The sequence below is a fragment of the Haemorhous mexicanus genome, chromosome 8 (genome assembly GCF_027477595.1).
Source record: "Haemorhous mexicanus isolate bHaeMex1 chromosome 8, bHaeMex1.pri, whole genome shotgun sequence".
Lineage (NCBI taxonomy): Eukaryota > Metazoa > Chordata > Aves > Passeriformes > Fringillidae > Haemorhous > Haemorhous mexicanus.
The window spans coordinates 6,706,543-6,731,478 of record NC_082348.1 but is presented as its reverse complement, the minus strand read 5'-3'; the positions used below and the strand labels follow the sequence as shown (position 1 = coordinate 6,731,478).

Here is a 24,936-nt window from a genome sequence, read left to right as displayed (position 1 = left end):
TTTATGATTGCTTTGTGCTTAAATGGGAATGCCATGAGCTGCCTTTTATCCCAATCTGCATTTCTGGGGCTTCTTCCAACTCTGCAGCTGGCTATTTCTGTTGCTGCCCCACCTCTGCACAGGTAAGTCCCACACCACAGCCAGCAGAACATCAGGTGAGAAATGAACTGTTTGTTTTGTTTTGTTTTAAACCTGGGTTGGCTAATGGGTTACATCAAGCCTCCTTTCAGGAGGCAGCTTTGTCACAGCAGTAGTTAGAAATTCCTGCTTTCCTGTAAATTTACAGCACACACTGAATTTACAGCAGACTGTAAATCTGGGAGAAAGGGAAAGTGAGACTGGAATTGCACAGTGGCTCTCAGGTCTGCAAGACCTGCTGGCACAATGCACTGTGGAGTTGGAAGGTGGAGCTACACTGTGGTAAAAGAGCAGCTTTAGAGAGCATCCTCCTGCAGGATCCAATTTAACATGCTAAGCACTCAGGAATGAAACATTTGCATGAGGAACAAGGGCCCAGGCATGAAGCTTTGGCCCACGTGGGGCTGGGGTGTGCATTCAGTGCCCTCAAGATGTGCCACATGAAATCACCTTGGCAGCTCTGCACAAACACCAATGTCCAGGGTGAAACTTCTCCAGGGGAGCTGTCAGGGTATTTCAGTGCACCATCCTGCTGACAGGCCCTTTCTGCCCACCTGAGGTGTTGTTAGCCCAGCCAAGAGAGAGGGAAGGGCTCTCTGTTGTCAGCTGCTGGGAATCTGGAGAGGTTTTGGTGGAGGCATCCAAGAGTAATAGAGCAATTAATGCAGGAACAGTATGCAGTGGAAAAAATATTAGTTTAAAAAAAAAAAAAAAAAGACAGCTCTTTATCTGTTAAAAAAAATGTCCATTTGTAACACAGTTGCTATGTATTAAAAAGAAACAATGCAACTACACTGGAGAGAAGCAATAGCACATTTTGTTTTCAGCATTACCTTTTTCTAAGTTTGTTGAGGTTTTGTTTTTTTTGTTTTTAATGTGGCCACACATAACTGAGAACTGTAGAATCAGAGTACAGAAGTCAGTGACTATCAGCTTGTACTGTCCCTCTCCCAGTGAATGGCACACCCCCTGGTAAGCAAGAGCATAAATGAAGATGTCTAACAGAAGCCTGCAGGCTGGCACAGGTTTGGAGGTGGGTTTGGATCTCCACTTGGCCAGTCTCTTCACTGGGGAGTTCTGTGCACTGTGCCTACAGAGGGTGGTTTTTCCACTGTGCAGTGCTGCTGCAAGAGCCTTTTATGGCTGTTTCAGTGAGGAAAAGTATGTGAATATCCTTCACCACTTGCCCCTTTTTATGGTCCTTGGCATACTTCCCCTTGGACTAAATGGGGTGAAAATGTTGTTGGTTCTGTGTTGCTATTCAACATACCACAATTTCCAAATGTTTCCTACCATCAAAACGAATTAGTGGAGGACACTGCTCATTCAGGCTCTTGTTCTGCTTATTTTTGGAAACATTTTCCTTCCTGTTTCATTCCCTTAATTGTTGTTCAGCTTTGACATCTAAAAAGCTGAAGAGACATCTGTAAAATGGTGAGCAGCTAGAGTTAGATGTGGGCTGTGTTGCAGTCACATAATGGAAAAAAAAAAAGCTATGAAAATTGGAACTTGTAATAAAAAATACACCATGCAGCTGTATTGGAAAGCTCCTCTGGGGGAGCTTAAATCCTGGATACTTCAACTCTCACATGCTTAGACTGGCTTTAGTCAAACTCCAGCTGGTAGAGAGTCCACAGATGGAAACGTTTTGCTGGGACTTTGTGCTGCTCTCAAAACACTTCCCCTCAGTGTGCAAGAGCTGGAGCACCCACTCTGCTGCCTCACACTCCCCTGTATTTGTGTTTATGCTTGTCAGGACTTGCTATTTTATTTTATTGATAGTGGAGATTGCATTTAGCTGAAATCTAGGTAGTAAATCTTTGTATCAAAAAAACCTGGGACTAGTTTGCAGAGAACAGACTCCAGCTGTTTGGTCTCACCGTGTGTCCTGCTTTGCCTGGGAGCCTTGGCCTGGGGGTTCTTGCTCCTGCAGGACCTCAGGGAAGCACTGAAGACATCTATCTGCTTCCTGCACCTTTGTGAGGAGAGACACATCAAAGCAAACCAGTGCTGCACAAAAATGCTGAAAGAGTAAAAACCCCAAAGGAAAATGGACCAAGGTGAGAGCCTTTGGTGGCTCAGCAGGTAACAGCTGGTGCTTCCATGGTAGGTACAGGGGATCTTGCAAGGGAAGCTGCCAAATCCCTAGAGCCCCCTCCTGGCTTTAATTTCCTCCTCACCTCCATAGGAGGGTGGAATTGGTGTTATCAGCCCCAGCTGTGCTGCAGGCTTGGTTTCTGCCCAGTAACAGGAGGTTGGCATTGTCACTTGGCCTGTTTAGGAGGAGTTGCCTCCACTCCTTGCTCCATGGTGAGGTGAAGGGTGGCAATAACCCCTGCAGCCTGAGTCAGCAAGAGGTGAGCTCAGAAGGGAGCTGGGTTTGGTGCCAGCAGTGGGAGCTGACAAAATGGGACATTCCCCAGTTAGTTGCCAAACTAACTTGAAGGAAAATGTAGTTTGAGCCTGCCTGCAGCTCCTGGTGAGTGGGCTGGAGCCTTGGGGGCAGCTGTGCCCACCACAGTGGGCAGCTGATCCCACTGAACAGGAGAAAGCAGGAGCTGTTCAGTGCTACCCCCAATACAGATCCCGTGGCTGAAAGGGAAAGAGCAGCTCCCAGCCTTGGGGGAACAGCAGAGGGAAACATCCACACTGCTCTGCTGCTTGCATTAATTATGCTCTCACATTGCATAACCTGGCCCCACGTGCCAGGCCACAGGAATGTGTTTTTGTGTTCCTGCTCCTGGATGAACACAGCCAGAGGCACAGGGATGGCTCTGTCACAGCTCCTCTCGGTGGCAGCACACCCAGCACAGGCAGAGAGGTGAGAAATCACTGCCAGCACAGCAGAACCGTGTGGAACCCCTGTGTGAAGCATGTACACAAGTCCATGAATTCCAGGGATAATCTCTGTTCAAGGAGCTTCCTCAGCTCTTCACTTGACTGCCAAGGAAAATGCGTTGTCAGGCTGGGAACAAACATTCCTGGTCTGCATATTATTAAGGCTTTAATAGAGGGACTGGATGACCTTGAGCTAGATGACCTTTAAAGATCCCTCCCACCCCAAACTATTCTATTAATCCTCGTCCCGTGGCCTAGCATCTCCATGAGCTGGCCCACAAAAAAGAATGCCAGAAATGCCTTCACTTTTTCCCAGGCAGCTGGGATTGCAGAAATGCAAGTGGTATTAGCAGTGGTGAGCACCTTTGTGGTACATTCCCAGCTGCAGGTCTACCTCCAGCTGAATTTGCCCACATCTGAGGAGCTTCTTGTCTGGGATCTTTGCTTCAGGTCCACTCCTGGAACACCATCAGGGAGCTTCTTTTGAGGCTCTTTTTCCACCGTGGTTGGATGATGCTTATTTATGGTCTGCCTACTATGGCAGGAAGCAAAATGGAATAAATGAGCAGCAGATGTTAGTCTGGTGATTTTTTAAATTACAATCAAGATTCACAAAGAATCTGGCTTTTAGCTAAAAGTGAACATTATCATTTCCCATGCCTACCTGGTGCATGTGGGTCATGGCTGGGGATTGGAGATTGCAGCTCGTGTAATCCTGACAGAGTTTTTGAGGTCCCTTCCCTGCTGAACAATATGGCCAGATTCAAAGCATCTGCTCAGTGTCACAGTCACTTTCAGGGATTAATTTGCAATTCTGAGCTTGGCCAGACTTTAATAAGTGTCAGTTTGCAGGCTCATTCTGGCCAGTGCTGTTCCTTGTGTGAGCACTGAGGCTCCTTCCTCGAGTCCTGTGCACAACAAAGAGCCCCTGGCAGTGCTGAGGCTGCTGTGATCACCAGGCAGGTTATTATGGTGGCCAGTGCCAAGTTTCAGGTGATTAGTCCCAGCGCTTTTGAGCTGCTGCAGCTTTTGAAAAGTCCACCTTCCCTTAGCCTAGCTAGAAGCAAACCTGCCATCTCATAGCTGGAAAAAATCAACAGGCACTGACATTTAATAAAGCAAACTCATATAGGAACTGTTTCCTCTGAGGTGGCTGGCTCGAGCAGTGTCACAGGAGATGGATGAGCAGTTATTTTCTCTGCTATTGTCACACCGAGTCTCTTTGATGCCAGCTGGCTTTATCACTATTTCTGAGAGTCATTTTTTCCTGGACTTTATCAAGTATCACAAGGATTTCTGTTATTTTCTTGCATTTACCTGCTAATGCTTTGAAGCACCTGTGGTAACTGAAAACTCTCTGCAATTGGTTTAAGTTAATCTGATAAGAGCATGATTAACTTGTTTAACCACATATCCTTTTCAGGTGTCTGTACTTAGAAACATCCTCAGAGCATTCCAGAGTTCCAGAAGGAAGTGTGAAACTTCATTAACTGAGTGTTTAACCTTCCTTTGTGCATGAGCAGCACATCTGTGCTGCTGTTTACACTCAGCATTCTAACAAAACTATTTAATGTTTCAGCTGGGTGCTGGTTTGAGTGCCCTGCATACTTTCAGTGGTTTAGGACTTTGGTGTGGCAAAGGTTATACCAGGAGTTCAGCCACCACGATGTCCCTGCTCAGTTTGCTGCAGCACTGGGCTACAAACAGGCAGCTGGACTGCATGGCCCTGGGGAGCAGCACTGCTGTAGCTCTCAAATGTCATTCTCAAAATTCTCAATGGGACTGAGTGGGAATAAAGCCCTCAGGGAAGTGGGAAAGGGTAAACAGTATCGAGACAACTAACAAACCCATGAAATGTCTAACATTGCTAGGCTCAGGCCCTGGCTCTGTGATTCTGAGGCTGAAAATGCCTGACAAACACTGCTCATCAGTGAGGAAATACCAGCTCATAGCTCCCTTCATGGAACTGGTGTGAGAGAAAAACATAATAGGAAAAGCAAAAGGGTCTTGGGGTGGCATTTGATATTTAAAAATCCACCTGTGCTGAGTACACTGAGTAGTCCTACACTTTCCAGTCCTTCTGGAGTCCTTGCTGAATGCTCCTCTGAAGTAGCTCCTTTGTCACCTTACAGCTGGGTGACATCATCCTGTGACAGCAAGGCACAAGCAGCATCAGCACTGATAGCACCACTTTGCATACAAATACTTACACAAACTTAATTGATCCAAAATATGTGAAAACAAATGATAGCAGCAGGCAAATTGCATTTTGCCATAATGAGTCCTGTATGTTCTCTCTCCAATACTGCCACTCTCACATGGGCACTGCCGGGTCAGGGAAAGCACTGGGGGGGGTCTCCCAACTCCATCAGTGGGAGTGGGCTTTTACTAGAGATCCTTAAGGACCTGGGCAAGTCACAGATGATGGGAAATGCAGTTTTAACATCACACCCATGAAAAACCCAGTGTCTGAACTGTACATCCCTCACTGAGCAGTCTAATTGTACATCTACTCTCATACCTGTAGTCTTTTGTCATGTACTAGAAATGGGCATTTCTAGCTACTCACCTACTTACCATGGCCTTATTCCAAACTCTGCAGAGGTCTGTCCTATTTTTTATTCACCTGTGATAAATAGAAGCAACAATACTGATTCTCTGTTGTGAAAACCAACCTGGAATACATCAAATAAAGAGAAAATGGCTATAGCCAGAGAATCCAGTTTAATAGGCTGCTATACAGGAAGACTTTGTTCTATGATACATTCTGGAAATAGTTTTCAAATGTTACTTACAGATACTGTATAAAATAGATACCAGTTTTATTGATTATACATCAAGATTCTTCGATCATTTAACCTGCTATTAAGTAATATATAAGATGTGTGGTGGAAAGTGAGCAACACTTTACAGGACAATCTAAATCTAATAAATAGATCTGTATCTCACCACGAGATTGAGCCACTGCTGTGCCGTTGTCAGACTACAGAGCAACCACAACGTCACACACGCTGGTACAGCTGCAGATGGTAAAATAGGAGATAAAAACCCCACTCCTTGAGCAGCTCCTCTTCCCTGCATGACTTTTTTGGCTTTGGTCTGTACAGTAACACTGTGTGTGCTTGTTTGGTCCATGCAAAGCTATGAACAGTGTCTCATTAAGAAAAAATAGACTTTAAATTGAAGAGGTATCGTTTCAGTTAATTTGGGGGTAAAATGCAGTATCTCTCTGATCACAGGAAGGGCAGTACCTGCTCCTTCTGGGTGGCTATTTCAACAAGAGGGTGGAAGTAGCTACTTAAGTGTTTTAAGCAACACAGCTCCTGGTGTCCAGACTCTATGTAAGATACTCTTAGTCGAAGAGGTTAGCAAGGATTGTTCTCCTGTTACAGCATGTGTTTGGGAAAATACAGGCCAGGGGAGGAAAAAAAAAATCCAAAACTCAAATCTGAAACTGGCACTTCTTTACCCACAGGCTTACCACACCATTGAGAACACTTTCACTCTGGAATATACAACATGGCAGCTGGGTTCAAGCTGCAAACTGCATGTTTTCTATTGTCACAGGAATCAATAGCATACTGGAAATAAATAAGAAATAAAAAACCCAAAACGCTGCGGTTTGGCTGAATCGCGAGCAGTGTGCACAATATGCCAGATTTACAGAGAGACTTCCCATTCAAACAAACTTCAACAGAAACAGACCACGGGGAAACAAACTGCATGATCAGGAAAATACCATTGGCACCGCTTGCCAGGACGCTGTGGCTTTACAGTCCTTGCAGGGAGAGGGCAGCACCTTCACTCGAACATCTCGTAGTGCCGCGTCTGCCTCACCCGGGGCACCATGTCGATGAGCAGCCTGCAGGGAGAGCACAGAGCTCAGCTAGAACACAGCTGCTACAAAGAAACTCCTAAAGCTTACAGGGGTATTAGGAAAACACCAAAAGTTAACCTATGGGTTATATAATAATATAATTATAATATAATATACCTATTATATAGGTATATACAAATGAATAGAATAGAATAGAATAGAATAGAATAGAATAGAATAGAATAGAATAGAATAGAATAGCAAACCTCACCAAAAGTTAACCTATGGGTTATATAATAATAGAATTATAATATACTATACCTATTATATAGGTATATACAAATGAATAGAATAGAATAGAATAGAATAGAATAGAATAGAATAGAATAGAATAGAATAGAATAGAATAGAATAGAATAATAGAATATAATAGTAAACCTCACCAAAAGTTAACCTATGGGTTATATAATAATATAATTATAAGTATAATATAATATACCTATTATATAGGTATATACATTAATGTTATAATATAATATAATATAACATAATATAACATAATATACCTATTCAATATGCTTGTAAAAGAAAGCCTCACACACATTATTCTAAAACAATGTTCAGGATAATATTTACCTAGACTTTATCACCTTATATCAAACTGGACATACCTTGTGATAATTCTAAAGAATGACAACATAACACTTAATTTTGTCACTTTCAGTTTAATTATTACTCAAAATCCTTCAAAGAAAAATACACCAATGAGACCCTTAGAATGACAATTCACCTGTAACTTTACTCAAACACTTCAGGAATCAAATATTTTAAAGACATTACAAACACAAAAATGTGTCATTTTTCCTCATGTGCCAAGATGTGGCCTGTGAAATCTAATGAAGACATGAGATGCTCCCTTTGATAAGTCTGAATTAGTCTTGCAAACAGTACCTTCAGAAGCAGTTGTATACCTCAATAAATACAATTCTTGCAGCTACAGGGTGTGTAGCACCACTAGTATCCCCTCCATAGCACTTTAAAATATATTTTTTAAACAGAAAAGGAGGAATGCCTAGTGCCATGTATACCCTAAAATAGGTGACACCATCAAAAGGATTTTATATATTTAAAGAAATGAAGACAAAGGATTTTATTTATTTAAGAATATAGATAACAGGCCAACTGTAGTCCACCACACAAAGGATCATGCACAGGACAGTGCCAGAACTGAATATTTAAATACTCATGAATAATAAAGAGCTCAGGTGGCGTAACAGCCTTTACAGCTTTCCAGAACAGTTAGGTTTTACAGTGGAAATTGTGATTATACCGACCCATTTAAGAGTGGTACTCCCCATTAAAATGTTAAATGAATTTTCCAAGTTGAAAAAAAAAAAAAAAGCTGAACCCACACAGTTTCCAGCTGAGGGCTGACTGCAGCCTGGCCAAGGGCTGCTTCTCAGTGGGCACAATTCCAACTAAGATGCTCCATCTCCCACTTTCTCTTGTGGCAGATAAGCCATGAGGGATAAAGTCCAAAATTCGGGTTAGAGTCCAGGCAGTCAAGGGAAATTGTGGCAGCAATGAAGTGCATGACAGAGCTCCATTTGATTTTTTTATTCTGTTTCTGATGGGAATCAAGAAAGCATCTTAAAATTCAAGAGAAACAGCATGTGAAACATGAGCAGCAACCTTCACTTCAGAGGTTGCCAAAGGTAGGGCCGGGACAGAAATCAATAGTAAGATCCCTCTTTAATTTTGGGCACCTTTCCTTTAATCCAAAGGCAAAGCAGTGCTCAGAAACGTGCCATAAATGCAAAGAGGACTGGTTTTATCCATCATTTGTGGTTATTTTTCAGATACAGTATTTCAAGGATACAAAAATCTAAAATTATTCCTATCTCTTTTTGAGTCCTGGTTGCTTTCCAGCTGATGTGGGGGAGCACAGCCTTTTATCACCCTTTCCACACATTCTGCTCCAGCACTGGCTGCCTGTCTAATAAACTCCAGCGACTGATTTCACTGGAATTACCTAAACTCTTGAAGGCTATGACCTCCCACCTCTCAGGGCCCTGCCTGCTCCCAGGAGATACTCACTTGATTCCATAGGCAGATATTGTAAGTCCAATTAACACTCCTATACTGCCATCCAAGAACCAGACAGAGGAATTGTGTTTAAACACTTCTGCACTAAGAAGGATGGAAAATCCCATTATTCCACCTACAAGAGAGTTGAAACCTAGAAGGGGGAAAAGAAATAATTAAAGGATGAACACCAGGAACTCATGGAAAGGGAAATGGTTTTGCACAGTTTCCCTGCCAAAGGCCCTCTCTTGGAGTTTTTATCCCATTCCATATATTTATTTACATGCTTGGCACTATTCCTTAGAGCTGTAGACATTGCTGATGACATACAGGATAATCCTGGTAATATTTTCTATTTATGCTTTAGTTATACCACAGTAACTTCCTATCTACTATTTACAATTCTAATGAACATCCTTTTAGATTCCTTTTTTTATTAACCCCTTCTCTTTTTCTCCAAGACTGTCCCTTCAAAATTCTCATATCTTTTGGAAAAATTAATGCTCTTTTCCATTCAACCCCTGTTTGATTGATCATTGATTTGGGATTTTAGAAGTCATTCCTTGTGTTCTGGTTTTTAACTCCAAATTCCCTTTTTCTGATTTTTTTCCACAATAACCCAAAAGATACCCCTGTTGTTCCACACAAAAAAAGGTTAATTTGGTAGATCCATACACTATTTAATCGAGATAGCAAATGAAATGTCAAACTTGAAATATTCTATACTGCTTGGTGAGTCAGCTCTAGCCAGCTGCTGTTTACAGGTTTTTGCAGTCCCCATGACTGCCAACAATGATACACCTGACACTTGTTCCTGAGCCTGTCCTTTGACCCACACCTCTCACATCCAGTCTTTGTCTATTTACTCATTTATACTGCTAACACGTGTTGAAATTATGTACATTGGGTCTATAGATTAAAGAATATAAAATATTAATTAATAATTAGAATTTTAAACCAGTGTTACTTCCCCTGCTCCACCTTAATTCAGAATCCATCAGCACAGTGGATTCATGCATAAGAAAAAAAACATTTTCATGCCATTCTTGGCTGATGGTTCCTAATAATTTAAAAGCTACTTGCAAAGGAAATTGTTTTCCCTTCCTGACTCTCATTCAGGCAAACCTTCCTTTGCTGACGTGGCAGGAAATCATGTAATGGCTGCAGGTATTAATCCAGACACTGCTCTGAGTGTAAGGCCAGCACAGGAAAAAACAGGTGGCTAAATCTGGGTAGGAAATGGTACCTAAAACCTACAGGAAAGTTGGCTGACATCACTGACTGTCACAGAGTTATCCTCTGGGATGTCACAAAACTCAAGGCAGGAAATGGTTATTTTTATTACCCAAAAGGGCCAAGAGCTTTTGCTGTAAACAAACTGTACAAATGACATTTTGCCTCACTAGGATTCATACATTCAGGATTTAAAGAGATATTGCTGTTAAGCCCCACTCAAAAAAAATTGTTAAAAAAAATTAATAGAGGTGGACATGCATGAAAGAGAATTTGCTGTTCTGAAAATAAACCTATTTTTTAGGAAGAAAAATTCATGCTCCTTTTCTTCAAAACAGTTTGTTGGTCTGGAGCCAGGGATCACAGGAGGTAAATTAGCAGGAAACAGAAAACACTAAAAAAAGATATGCAAGGGACTGCTAAATCTGTCTCAGCTGCTGAATCACATTGTCTCTTTCTGGTCATTAATAAATCAAGTACATATGTAAATATATCTTGTGAAGGCAGATATTTAACCAGACATGTTAAGATCAGCCTCCTACATTTTCTAAAGTAGTTCTAAAGGGGAGAAGAGAGATGAAAACCAGGCTGAGGTAATTGTATACTTTTTTCCCTGATTTTTTTAATCAAAGAATGAGCAGTCTCCAGCTCAGAAGCAGTATCATTAGCATAAGGATGTAATTATGGGTAAAGAAATTTCCCTGTCATACAGGAGAACAATTCAGAGCTGGAGTTTTTTAGGAATTTTCAGTTAATATTTTGGCTGAATGAACTGCTCTGTTTCAAAACTAAGCTACATTTTTTTGAAGGGAGGGCTCCTCACTTGCCTGCCTAGGCACAGCTCTGAAATGGTCAATGTGTCCCACTTCCACCCTGGCAGGGAAGGAAGTCAGACTCACTGGCTGCAGTTCCCAGCACCCTTTCCAGAATCCTTTCTGCAGGTTGGAGCTATTTTTGTTTTCCAATGTCTGGAGTGGCAGAGCCCCTTGGAAAGGATAAAATCTCTGAGCTGGAGGTCTGTTGGGAGAGAATCCCAAATGCAGGGAGGCAATAGCTTAGTTGTAACCCCCTCACTGCTATTCTGATGCCTTTTTTGCTTCTTTCAGATTTGAAATATAAATACTCATGAAGAATTTATATAAGTGGGATGATAGAGATACTCATAACATGTGCTATCACACATCATCCAGAAAAAAATTAAGTATGTTTAATTTGCTTAAAATAAAGCAAAATTTATGTATCTCTAGACTAAGCTGAGAATTGAATTTCCCTGAAGTGAAATCTGTAGCAAAGAGTAAAATAATTTAGGTACCACAACCCATGAATCATGAACACCCTACATTGTTTGTTTACTGAGTATTTCACACTGCCCTGGCAGATAAAACTGGGAGAGATTTGTAGGGGCTGTGAAATTTCTGCCACCACTGTGGCCTCACCTGTGTGAAGGGCAGATCCCTGGGATTTCTGGGGATTCAGGAGCTTGAGCCCCGGCAGAAAGAGGAATATCTGGACCTACTTTGAAAACAAGATTTCAAACCTGCCTTTAAAACCAGAGGCAGTCAGTTGCTGATGCAGTGGTGGCAGTGAGGTGCTCCAAGGGTGCAGAAGAGGGGATCCACCCTGTGCCAAACCCCAGCAGGGCCAGAGCAGTGCAGGGCAGGGAAGGGGATTGTTTCACACCTGCCCTGTCCCAGCAGCTCTGCTGAGTGGCAGGGGAAGCACTGTGGTGACAAATGACACCAAAGGGATGCCCACCAGCACTGTGGCTGCTGATGATGATCCCTGCTCAAGGCAGGCAGCGTTTCTGCAGCAGACTTTGCTTCACTTGAGCTTTCAGGATTTTACCAGGCACAGGCAGGGAGGATGGAGGTGACCTGACCAAAGCTCTCTAAATTGGTCTCACATCCCCCTGCTGCAGCCTAACTCTGACTAACACACCTCTAATCCATTATCTGCTCTACCTCTAACTCTGTTAATGCTTACTATCCACACATCCACTCTTTGGTTCCACCAGGCATTCCATTTCAGCTGAGCTATCTGTGCTAGAGGCCAGTGGTACCACAGACTGTTCTAGGGTTTGGGTCTGGGTTTTCTCCCATTTCTCAGTGGCTGCCTTACTTCAATGCTCTTTCACAGCTCTCATCATGCAGGGGTCCCTGCAAGAGTCTATAAAAGCAGCTGGATCAATGTCACACTCACCATCAGTTATCAGTGCTCTGCTTGTAAGGACCTTTCCCAGCATAAATTTGATTACTGCCAAGACTGTGCAAAGGATTCCACTTAGAACAGAGACACTATACAGAAAATCATCCTGGGAAAAAAAAAAAAAAAGAGATGTCAGACATTACAGACATTAAGATATTAGTATGTCCTCTGGTGATGTCCCACCTATTGAATGAAAAATAGTACTAATTAACTAATTACTGTACTACTTATTTACTATTATTATTTGTGCTACTGAGAAACACAACCTGAGACCAAGATTTCCTACCTTATGACTTCCACAACAGCTGGTGCTTATTTTGCCTGTATTGTCACCTGCAATTGCTTTTGCAGCCATAATTAATGACAGTTCCAATCAACAAACTGTGAACTGACCCAGCCTCCTCAGAGTCAGGAGATTATATTGACCTGTGGGGCTGAGTGCAGACTGCCAGGTCACCCAATGCCTAATGCCAGCAGTAATGAAGTCCCCACAGGCAGGAGGAAGGCTTGAAAATAGAATCCCACTTACCAGACCAATATTGATTCTTGGTGTAAGAAATAACCATTTAATGTTGTTTCTGATTCTGGGCTTGCTTTGATTTTGTTTCATTTCCTTTTTCAGAAGTCTGGTTCAATCTACATCCATAAAACTTCTGATGCTGATGTGCAAAGTAAGGTTTAGCTCTTTCACAGAAAATGTTTAACACCATTCTCTAAAGGCCATCAGCCCCCTTCCTGCTGGCTGGTTTGTGTGTGGTTGGGCTGGGAGGACACTGCTGACATGCTGCAAGAAGGAGCCTAAAGGGGGTCCCTGTGCCTTCTTCCCCCTGAGGTGCATCAGCCCATGGGCTGCAGAAAACCCCACAGCTCTCAGCCTGCCTGCCACCCAGCCACAGAGCTTTGAGTTACCTTCATTCATTACTCTTGATAGAAGCTTTAATTCAAGCTGTTGCAACAACAGTACAAGTAAAGGAAACAGCAAGAATTCTTTTTTAATTTGTATCTGCAGGTCTAAGTGGGCCAGTGCCACTGGGACCCTGTTCCTGATGAAAACACTCTGGCAAAAGTCCCCGTTGGTACCAAACATTGTCATGATGATTCATCAGCAGCTCCATCCATTTTCATTATTTGAGCAGCAATTTGAAACCCAAAGAAATCAAAAAATGGTTTTGAAAGCTGCTTAGGAAGATACTGGGAATTAGATTACTGGTATAATGTACCCATATCCCTAAATAAATCATTCAATATTTTTATACAATTTTGTATGTCATTTATTTTTGAAATTCTACTTCACTCACATCATGAGCTCATTCTCTCTAGACCTGGTACAATATTAACAATATTAAGTATTGAGACAAAATGTACTGAGGGAAAGAGAGTAAAATAGAAGCAATGAGAGCACAGAACTCGAGTACTGGGTAAAGGTAGGATAAAAGCATTCATAAAGTTATTTTAGCAGAACAACTGAAAAATATCCAGGCAATTTCCAAGTGCTAGGGAAGGACTAAGGAAATATTTGGTTGCTGTCAATCTAACAAGGAAAGCTGGGAGCTCTCAGAAGGTCTGAAATGACAACAAACCTTCAAAAGTCTGGACAAGCTTTGCAAAAAACAGTCAAAATTTGAGATCCTTGTCAAAACTATGCCTCTAATTTTTACACATCTTTCTCAGAAATGCGTATTTTCAGTGCCCAAAGACTTCGTTTTGATAGCCTAACAAGTTTTGATTGGTTAATCTAATCTCATCTAATATTTTACTAATATTTAATATACAGCATAAGTGTAAGGCTTCAGAATAATCTGAAGCAGAATGCTGTGCTCCACCAACATTTCTCTCGTGTCCCACTTGGCACAAGGACTACACGAGATCCCTTGTTTCCCCATCACCCACAGACCCTCCAAAGAGTCTCTGATTCCTCCCTGACATCCCTACCTCTTCTCTTTGCCTTCCCCTCTGTGGGACACAGGCTCTGTCCCCAGCACAGAGCTGGACAGCAGAGGTGACAGAATAAATCACTTTGCTATGACAGTGGTATCACTGCCAGCCCTGGGATGACAAATTGCAGTTTTCCTACACATGTGAAATACTTGGGAATGAACTGGAGAACCATTACAAATTGACATTGTTTGGAAAAAATCTATGGGTCACAATTCAAGATATTTTTTAGATTGTTCCAGAGATGTTCAAAATTCCAGTTATTGATTCAAAATCCTGAAAATGCAATGCCTTATTCCCTGTGCTAACATATCATGTTTCATCCTCTTCATGGCACTTTGTTCAGAGCTTTTTCTTGGCTTTTTTTCTTGTCATGGCATGCCACAAATTTTTGGGGTGAATTCAGTGTTTTTCCTGCACATGTCACTAAAACCACAGGATGTGGAAATGCATCTTACTATTTGTTCTGCTATACAGTCATGATCAAAATGAGTCTAGCTACTCTTCTGGAATCCAAGAATGACCTAAATGTACAGAATGACCCAAATGTACAGAAATCCTACAGATATCTGAATGGAGTCATGAATTACTGAACAGGCTTTTTTATAGAGAACACATATTCAGGATCTAGAAATTGTTTCTAAGCTTGACTTTTTTTTCCCTGAATCACACACAACAAGCTCATTTTGTTGCCAGTACTAACCACTAACTACTAACCACCAGTATTAACTCCTGATAAAAGAAAATACCAAACAAATCAAAGCTCCTTTGTTATCACTGTGGATGCGAGAGAGGGAAAAAATTAAAAAGCCCTGCTCTGAATGCAGACACTTTAGGCTGTGCCAAACAGCTTTTCGGAAGGTGATATTCCTGGGTTTAACTCTAAACACTACCCAAAATCTCTAAATACTACCCAAAAAACTCTAAACAACACCCAAAATCTTTAAAGACTCCCCAAACCCAGCAGCTCCTCTCAGGAGCCACCGGGAGGCGGCAGATCCCGCACGAAGCGAGCGCGGCTGAGAGCACCAAACCCAGGAGGAAAAAAAAACTTAAAAGGAAAAAAAAACACCTAAAAAAACCCAGCTGTTCTTTTTCAGTACTTCTCTGTGCTTTCTGGAGCCCAGAGCTGGGAGAAGGAGAGTGAGGCTGTTTGCTGCTGCCAAGGAGGTTTTGCGGGTGTCACAGAGCGGCCCAAAGTGGCGATGCCCAGCAGCACAGGTGAGGGTGAAAGAGAAGAGAAGCAGCTCAGGGCATTGCCCTGGCACTGTTTTGGTGCCAAGCAGCTGGACCTGCTTTAGGACAGCAGGATTCAGTGGATCAGCCGAGGGAGGGCTGCCGTGGGCCAAGCCCTGGGCTGAGCAGAGCTGTGGGACCCGCCAGCGACAAGCGTGCAGTGCTGCGGGCTCCAGAGGGTTAAACGCGGCTGTGAAATGATTCCCATCAAACGAACTCATCCTTGGGAGAGATGAAGGCAAGAAAAGCCGTAATGGAGACCTAAATGAATAAAGTAAGCCGGGCCATCTGGCACCATCTCCCTCCGGATCTTGCCGCAGCCCTGCCCCGTCGGTAGCCCTTGCCTTCCCATCTGACAGTCATTAGGGGCACGCAGCACATCCAGCCAGGCTCACCCCACGTGTCCTCGGTGTTATTTTAATTAAAGCAGCAGCAAATTGTGACAGATGATAAAAATTTAAATTCTGGTCATTTCCATACGATAAAGGCTTCCCTGTGTGGTAAATAAAGCCCCTTCCTTTTCCATTTCTTTTCATCATATTCCCTCACTGCTACTACACTGTACATGAGCCCTTAATTAAAGGACACCTATACCTGATTAGATGGCTTCAGGTATAGATCAGCACTGTACATAAAGCAAGGTGCCCATCCTGGGCTGCCTTCTCATTACAAAGCACTTTAATAGCTACAATGTCCCTACTTAAGGTTTGTTTTATACTGTGGATTTATGCTTTCTTTCCTAGGAATAAAATCTTTTCCCCTTTTACCTAAGAAAGGAATAATAGAAGTCAGCAGGCAGCTTTCCTCCACTTTGTCCAAATGCACTGTCCCCAGCTGTGCAGTTGAGAAGGGGGGGTTGCAAAACTGTCACAACAGTTCTGTCCCTACTTTCAAGGATTTCACCAAAAGCAGCAGTAATCTTATGGCTTCAGAAAAAGTTTGTTGGTTTTTACGTTGCAACTTTGATCTCTTCCTGAATCTATTGTAAAAATTAAAAAAATAAAAAACCTTACCATGGATTCTTCAGATCTTGGCTTATTAGGTAGAAATATTTTAACCCAATTCCCAGCCTAGTAACTAAGTTGCAGCTGATTTGTGCTCCTAATCTTTCCCTAGAATGCATATTGCTAATTCTGACCCTAAAACTTTGCCCTGATTTCATGTTTTATTTCTACCAGCTCCTCTCTGCCCACTCCCCTTCAGTTACAGCCCTTCCAATTCTGAGATGTAAAGATGTTCTCATTTCACCTGCACTGTACAGTGTGGAGTCAAAAGATATTCACTGGTATGGGAGGAAGCTCTGTCCTTCCTTGGTCACTCATCCTACTGCAATCCCAGAACAAGCTGCTTCTCCCACCCCAACACCTGCAGGCTTTCTTCCACTCCTCTGCCTTCTCTGAACCAGACAAAAGTTCCTCCACACTCCTGCAGGAGCTGGGAATTACTGGTGCTGCCTTTTTCCTGCCATTTTTTCCCTTTCCAGAGAAGCTGGTGTCTCACAGTGTTTTGCCTCTCCTCTGCTGAGCCTGGCTCCTCTTGGCTGAGGAGGTAGGGATGTGTTTCTGGAATGCTACAGATGGTGTTGGCAGGAGCAAAGTCATGGCTGGCCCGAACTGAGCCGAGTTTGTGTCGTTAAATATTAATTTTGCCCATCTCTGCAACTCACCATCTGTCTCCTGGAACCCATCAATGACCCTCCTTCAGTCCAGGTGCTTGGTGGCCATCCTCCCCAGCACCTGCCAGGTTCTGCTCCCACCCTGCTCCCCATCCCTACCTTCACACACTTCCCACAGCCTCCTGCTCCTCCAGCTCCCCCAGCAGCTGCCAAGTCATCTGGGCACACTGGGATCACTAAAAAGCCCCTCTGCAGAGCATGTTACTCAGTCAAAAAGGACTCCTTCCCCTAAAGGATTATGTTACTATATAGAGAGCAACAGAGATGTTTCTAATACAAACACTTAAAAAAAAAAAAAGTCCAAATCTCTCTCACACTTTCTCCCAAGTAATAAATAGTTTATGTAATCAGTCTAAAGGGAGCTCCTGGGAAGCCAGAGGGTCTCTCTCACTAGCAAGCTTCAAAAGGGAGGAGTTCTAATTGCACTTCACTGTCAGAAAACAAACCAACAGCCCAGTCTCTGACTCAAGCAAGAGACAGTCTCTTCACATGGAGATACAAAGATCTATTATTAGTACAAAAAAAAAATCTTATGAATGTTTAAACTTGTCTTTGGTGTGACAAAGCAATCCCACAGCACAGAATGCTTTTTCAAGAAGCAGATAACAAAGACAGGGTGTGCTGGATGCCACAGCAAGCCATGGGGCCTGGGAGCTGAGGGAGCAGAGAACTCTCTTAGGTGACCTTAGGACTCCTGCAAAGGTCTGTTTAACTATTAGATTGGTCATGCTTCCCATTCTCCCAGAATCCATCCACATTTATTTAACACCAAAGTTATGAAACACAAATTAAAATTGTATTTGCTCACCCTCAGAAGAGTGAGACTGATTTTTCTGATGAGCAGGGAGCTGAGACCAGCAATGCATCCCACATCTCCCACCAAGAGGGGAGCAGCCACCAACTTTTCTTTCTTACAAAATCTGGAAAAATCTCTTTTTGGTAAATTCTGGAAAATCTGCTTTTCACCTAAGCAAAGAATGATGTGTAGCTGTTCGTTTCCCCTAACCCTGGCTTGTTCTTCAAGTATCCACAACATTCTCAACAAGCTGCAGGAAGCACATGTATTTTAGGCCAAACTCCAAGCCATACATAGAAATAACAATTATAAAGCAGGATTCTAATGTATAATTAATGTGTATGATACTTTGATTTGAAATGGCAAGCAATAAATTATATATGAGGTGTTTAAATGTATAGGGAAAAGTGTATAAGGACATGTGTGTATATAATCATAAGTGTTATTTGTTATGTTGCTACTGCCTATAATTCAACTGCTGGCATTGCTGAATATATGTTTATGATGCATTTATTTGAAACTATTAAACCAATAAATCAATTAGAACTCACAAAGCTACACTGTGCCACCCCTACCTTCCTTTTTTCAGCTGTAACAATAGTATAACATATGGCCCAATTTTTCAAGAGATTTCATTTATGAAAGCATTGGAGGCACCCCATGGGATGGGCTGCACATCCCTCACACACAAACGGATTACACCTTTCCTTTGTCCTGCAGGAAATGTCACAAATATTGCATGATGCCTGCTTACTCTGGCAAAAAAGTGTCCTTTGCCATACTAATGAGGACAAATGCCAAACTGCATTGACATTACATGTGTTATACTATTACCCAGGGAAATGCAAGCAGTAACTGAATAGTAAATGGATATTGATTTACAACCCCAGGTGAAATTAAAACAGCCTTTCTCAGAGTGGTTGGGTTGGGCTTTTTGAGCCTTCTTCAAGTAAAAAGAAAAAGTCTGCAAATTCTTTGTGGCAATGGTCAAAATAAAGCACAACATTCTCTAAATTATATTTGTTCTGCCCAAGAATATCTAGTAATTGACACGATGAAGGTAAAGGGGCAAATGAGGAAGGGTTTGTTTTTTACAGAGCTGACAAGCCCTAACAGCAGCAAATGCAAACACAAAGCAATGCTCAAAGCCTACACTCAAGGGTTTTTAGATTCCTTTCTCAATATATTAATAAAATGTCAAAAATCACTAGAATTTACACAAAAATCCAAGCACGTCATCAACCGTATGCAAAATCACTATTGCTTCTTATTTGTAGTGAAATGTGTGTGTATCAAATCCTCAGGGACAGCATTGGCTGTGGATATTGCTCTCTGAAACATCAATAAAGGAATTGTAATTCCTTCCTCTATTGGGAATTATCTTATTATGGCTAACACAGGTTGGAGAACAAATGCTGGAAGTAACAATAAGGGAAATATTCTGAGTCTCATAGCTAGGGGAAAAGGAGCCTCAGTAAATTATTTCTGAGCCAACAAGAAATTATTCTATTTTAGGTTTTACACTCATCACTGTAGAAAAAAAACCATTTTAAATTACACGATCTGAGAAATATTCATTTAAAATTAACCTGAAGGGTAAACAAAAATGAAGACTTTCTCTTCCAAATGTCAATTACTGATTAGCTTTTTAATTTAGGTGTATTGAACAAGAGCTAAAATTATCAGAAATTTTAATTCCAAACACTCCAGAAAGAAGAGCAGCTGGCCTACTTCATCTAACACTTTCAGCAAGTGCTGGAACAAAGGAAAAAAAGAAAAAAGGGAGAGGGGGAAAAAAAGTCAAAGATCTGGTTGGTGAAAAATATTACCTTAGGGATCAATGATATGAAACTCAAATAATAACTGCAGCATGTCATGTTGAAGCAGGCCCATATAGAATAAATATTCCCAGCTAAATAAAAAATTCCCAGCTACGTAAAAATAGGACAAGAACACAGAAAGAACTGGAATTTGCAGCTGTAATGCTCCCACACATCAATGGCACATCTCTCTCTCCTGTATAAAATTTGGTCTCTTTGGGTTTTGTAATCTTTCCATATTTTTGGGGGGTTTGATAGTGGCACTGAACGATCCTGGGAAGGGCTGGGGGCAGGGTGTGGGCTCTAAACGGCTTCTGTACAGGAATCTTACCCTAAATCTGAAGCATCCTAGAGATACAAGAGCAGGAGAGAAACAGCAAGATTTCCTTCCAAACGTGCTCCAAGGCAAGTGGAAAATGTCATCACATCTCTAAATTCTCAAAATGAGGAAGATTTAATTAAAAATATTTTCACTCAAGCAAGAACGGAGGTCACAGCTCGACAAAGCGACTGGCACGTACGTGCTGGCAGAAATTGTCTCCACCCCCACACCCAAATTTGCCTCCAAAGGAAAATGAAGCATCTCTCCAAATCCAAGGTGAGGTTATGTGGCAGACAAATCTCCTCTGGAAGTGGTAGGAAAATTCTAATCTCCTCATTTACTCCCCTCTCCAAGAATCAAAGACCCATCATATGTTTTTTAATGCTCACAAAGGTAATGTAAAAATCTTCAAAACTGTGGAGAAAAAAGATTCATTCCACTTCTCACTGCACATATTCAATGTTGGTATTTTCCAGCCCTCTTGGACAAACAGACCCCTTCAGCTGCAATATTTCTCCTACATCTACCTTATCATCAACCCTGAAATTCTCATATGACTTCAGTAAATAATTCATTTCAAGACATACACCATTCATGGATCATTGTTGAAGAACACTGCTCTACATCACAAATACCTAAAAACATTGGCACAAGGGATTGTGTTTTAAACACTGAGGATTATTATTATATCTCAGTTGCTTGAAAATGAACTTTTCCACAGAGTTAAGAAATGAATAATTAATAAAAATACAGAATTATGTTGTAAGTGTATTATTAATTGTCTGGCCAACTCTCCTGACACCAAATATCATTCTTCAGGGCAGGCTTCTTTTTAATTAAAATATAAGTCCTGTGCAAAGGGAAAACCTTAAGTTTACCTAATAATGACAATTTCTTGACTTGCTGCTAACTGCAGGAAATGAAATCTACAGTTAAAGTTCTCTAAAAATATCAATTCAGTACTAAACAGTAATTTGCAAAAGTGAACATATTGCATAAATCCCTGGTGACCCTTATCCTTTGAATTCCGTGGGCTCTCCAGGCTTCCTCATCTAAAGATGGAGATAAAATTAAAAAGAAAGACATGAAGAAAGTCACTGAATACCAAATTTGGGCCTTTTTGGGCCAGTAGGGCCATGGCTGCTGTTGCATGTAGGAAGCACTCACACTGCCAAAGCCAAAATTCCAGACAAACACTTCTCATTAAACTCATCCAAGTTATTTTAAACTAATTAAATCTATCTAGTCATCCATATCCTACCTTACAGGCTATGCCAAAGTTAACTACAGCCCTCAGCATATCAAGCTAGGGAACCAAAAGGAGAAATCCACTATTTCTGTGTTTCTCAGGGTTTTGAGGCATTCAAAAGAATTACAAAATGACTGCCTGTGCTGAAAGCCTGTGTTGTGACATAACTCTGCCTACTGGTTATTTTTACCTGAGACACAGCAAGAGGTAACACAGACAAGAAGCAGAAAAGGAAGGCAGAAGCAATATTAAGAAACAGAGAAAGTCAGGAGCTCTAATTGTCCTCCCTCCTGTGCCAGTGCAGATCAGGAGTACTGTCAGTCACAGGGTTTCAACAAAATTACATCCAGCATGGAAGAAAGGAGAATTCAAATGGGTGATTGGAAAATGCCTGCCTGAGTTAACCATGAGCTCCTGCCCTGCAAATTGAGCAGCACCTCTCTGCAGCCTAACAAGAATCTGGGGGCATTTAAGCCCCTTACACAATGGGGAAGTCAAGGTGGAAATGCCATTAATGTACAGTAAACCTGTCATTCTCCTCCTGGTCCTCTGAATCCTTCTGAGGATAGCCAGACCTGCACCTGACATCATCATGTGAAATGACAACAATACAGAAGACTCCTGTTTCTAAGTGTCCACATAAGTAGAAGAATATCTGTTCAAAACGTTTGGAAAATACTTCAAATTATTTCTAAATCACATGAATTTTATATTTTCTCTTATTGCTAGTATTTTTATGAGAGCAATTCTTTCAAGATTCACTTTAAGGACAACAGAATCTCTATATCAAAGAATTCACAAAATGTTTCAGAGAAAATTTTTTCCTGTGTGCATATTAAGAACTGATAGACACATAACCAGTGTATCTCATGTGCAACAAGAAATACAGTGAACTTCCTATAATTGATCCAGAATTATTCAAAAGTTACTGACTCTGCTTTTGAGATTTTAGTCATAGTTCTTTACCATTAGCAAGCAGATACTTAAGTACCCAGTCTGTTTAATTTCTAAAATTAAACTTCTCCATATCATATTATTTTCTCCAAAACTCCTGCAATTTGAAATGAACTCAGAGAAATTATTCCAACGCTCCTGAAGTTTACCAGAAATAGAGACATAAAAAGAGACTTTATAGCTCCGAGAACAATGCAGTCAGTCATGCTGCTTTGCATTATTATTATCATTAGGTTAATCTTGAATCCCCATGTGGAGCAGTGCATTCCAAACCATCTCCATTCTCAGGGCTGACAGTACCAACTTTGTGTTCAGCATCTGAACACCAAGAGCAACATTTTCCAGTTGGGTTTTTTCCACATTATCTCCCTTAAGATTGAAGTCACACAGCTAAAATTGCACAAGACTCTTTAAAAATTACCCACATCTTCAATGACCTTTAATGCAATAAAGTGCAACAAGGATGTAAAGTGTACCAAAAAATCATGGGACACTGACTCACATGTAAAACTTCTGTTGAGGCACAGATCCTCTTATTTTGGTGCTGAGCTCTTCACCCCAGTTTTATACCAGTTTGGGACACTGGTGGAGTTTCACTACCTTTGGTCTTAATGTTCTGTTCTTGCTCACACCACAAGGATAATCCCCTGGTCTCAGAATAGCAAGTTAATATCAAATCCCAGTAACACAGATATCACCAGCAAAAAATATTTCAGGTCACTATTTCGATGCAGAACTGATTACTTCACTGCTATGCAAAAAACTATTACAGAAAACATTGTTCTTGTTATATATATGATATATAGCCACACATTAAAACCACATTACATGGTAAGATACTACAGAAATTAATATAATGAGCAATTAGTTCATCAGTGGCCCAAGAAGTAGAAGACAGCATCCTGGATAAAGGAGCAGAGGCAGAAACTTCTGCCTCCTACTGATGAAATTTGACAGATTTCCCCTCTGCTCAGATGCTGATGACATGGCCTAGGCAGGTGCAGCTTTGCTGGGAGCACAATCAATCAACAAATACCCAAACAACTGAGAAGAGCAACTATTTCTGCTTAGAGCAGCTAAGGGAGCAAGAAGCAACCTGAAAACCAGCACCACAGTCAGGCACAGCTAGGGCAACTGGAAAGGTCTCTATTCAACAACATCCTCTTCTCCAGTTATTTTTAATGTTGGCAACCCCTAGGCATTACACCTCACCGGCCATGACTTGCAGCAGTGGTGCTGTCCTCTGAGCCTTCCCATTTTTCACTGGTATTCTGAGTTTGCAGAAATACTTCACCTGTCACACAACCCTTGCTGAATCAGTTTCTCACAGGGAGATGTACTGAAAAGCTTTGAAATTAAAATCCTTGCCATGTTATTTAAGAGACAGTGAACCAAAGTACCATCTCTTGTCATCCCATGCTCCAATCTACATTCCAGGCAGAATTGCCAGGTATGAAAATCCTTTAGGCGTGTGTGTGTGTGTGTGTGTGGGGGTGTGTGTGTGTGTGTGTGTGTGTGTGTGTGTGTGTGACTTTTACCCTGCCACCAGTCATCCACAGCCTGTACCTTGTCAGATATTTACAGGTCTGATTCCATATATTTTTCTACTGTAACTGCATTTAAAAGCATTAAAAATGAGGAAGTACAATGTGCCTGCAAATTATAAAAAATGTTCACAATCCAAATATGAGACATTTCTCCCCATGTCAGAAATAGAGCCCTCTCTTGTAGATTGAACTTGTAGTGATGAAAGAGTAAGATATAGATGAAACAACTTTTAAATTTCTGTTACTACTGATAGAATTATTAGAGCCTTTGCCCACAATGAATTAGACTGAGACATCTAAGTTAACCTGATATACACTACCAAAAATTCACCAAAATGAGTGTTTTAATTATGGTTGTAACCTCCCTTTTCCCTTCTCCTTCACTGAGCCAGGACTATGTATTTCATTTTCTCTCTAAACAGGAGCCAAGCTGTAGCCAGTTTGCACTGTTTGGCTACAAACAAATTAAGCAGTTGTCCCTTAGCTGACCAGCACAGCAGGGTCTCCCCTCACCCTCACCTGCCTCCTCTTCAGCCTCACTGGCACATGCCCCATGCTCACTCCCCAACCCAGTTCTGTCAAAATGTTTTGGCTGGGTTTAAGAACTGACTCCTGAAAGTGTTTAAGCTAACCCAGATCATTTTGACAGAACCAGGCTGGTGAACTCCATGTGCTGTAATGCTGGCAAAGCTGAGGAGGCAGTAAATTATGAACACTGGAAAAGAGGGCAGGCAAAATGCAAAGAGAACATGAATCACCTGCAGTCAAACAATGCACCTGGCTGCAATTCAGTAACCTGCTCACTCATGGGCTGTGCTACTCATCTTCACCCAGATTTCCACAAACTACTGAAAACAAGCTTCTGGAATTGCCAGCTCCTTGCAAGTTTCCATGAGAACACAGGGCCCAGTTGGTCATCTGCACTGCCAACAGTGGGTAACAGATGGAATCCCATTTTGGCTTTCTGATTGTCCAGCTCTGCCTCCATCTCCTGGTTGAAAGGAAGGGGTTTTGGTTTCTGTGTTGAGATGGCGTTTGGCAGGGTGAATTCTCGATGTGAAAGGCTGAGCACACAACCTGACCAAA

At 41.7% G+C, this 24,936-nt stretch overlaps 1 protein-coding gene across 2 annotated transcripts in view; it reads right to left on the bottom strand.

The window, feature by feature from the left end:
* Positions 1-5,666: 5,666 nt before the first annotated feature.
* TMEM163 (transmembrane protein 163) overlaps positions 5,667-24,936 on the bottom strand; it is an 88,052-nt gene continuing 68,782 nt past the window's right edge. For both annotated transcript variants that reach the window (XM_059852589.1, XM_059852588.1), the window contains 3 exons: positions 12,311-12,422; positions 8,891-9,032; positions 5,667-6,838 (listed from right to left, as the gene is read on the bottom strand). In XM_059852589.1, coding sequence (XP_059708572.1) covers positions 6,778-6,838; positions 8,891-9,032; positions 12,311-12,422 — 315 coding nt within the window. In that variant the 3' untranslated portion in view covers positions 5,667-6,777. The remainder of the gene's footprint in view (positions 6,839-8,890; positions 9,033-12,310; positions 12,423-24,936) is intronic.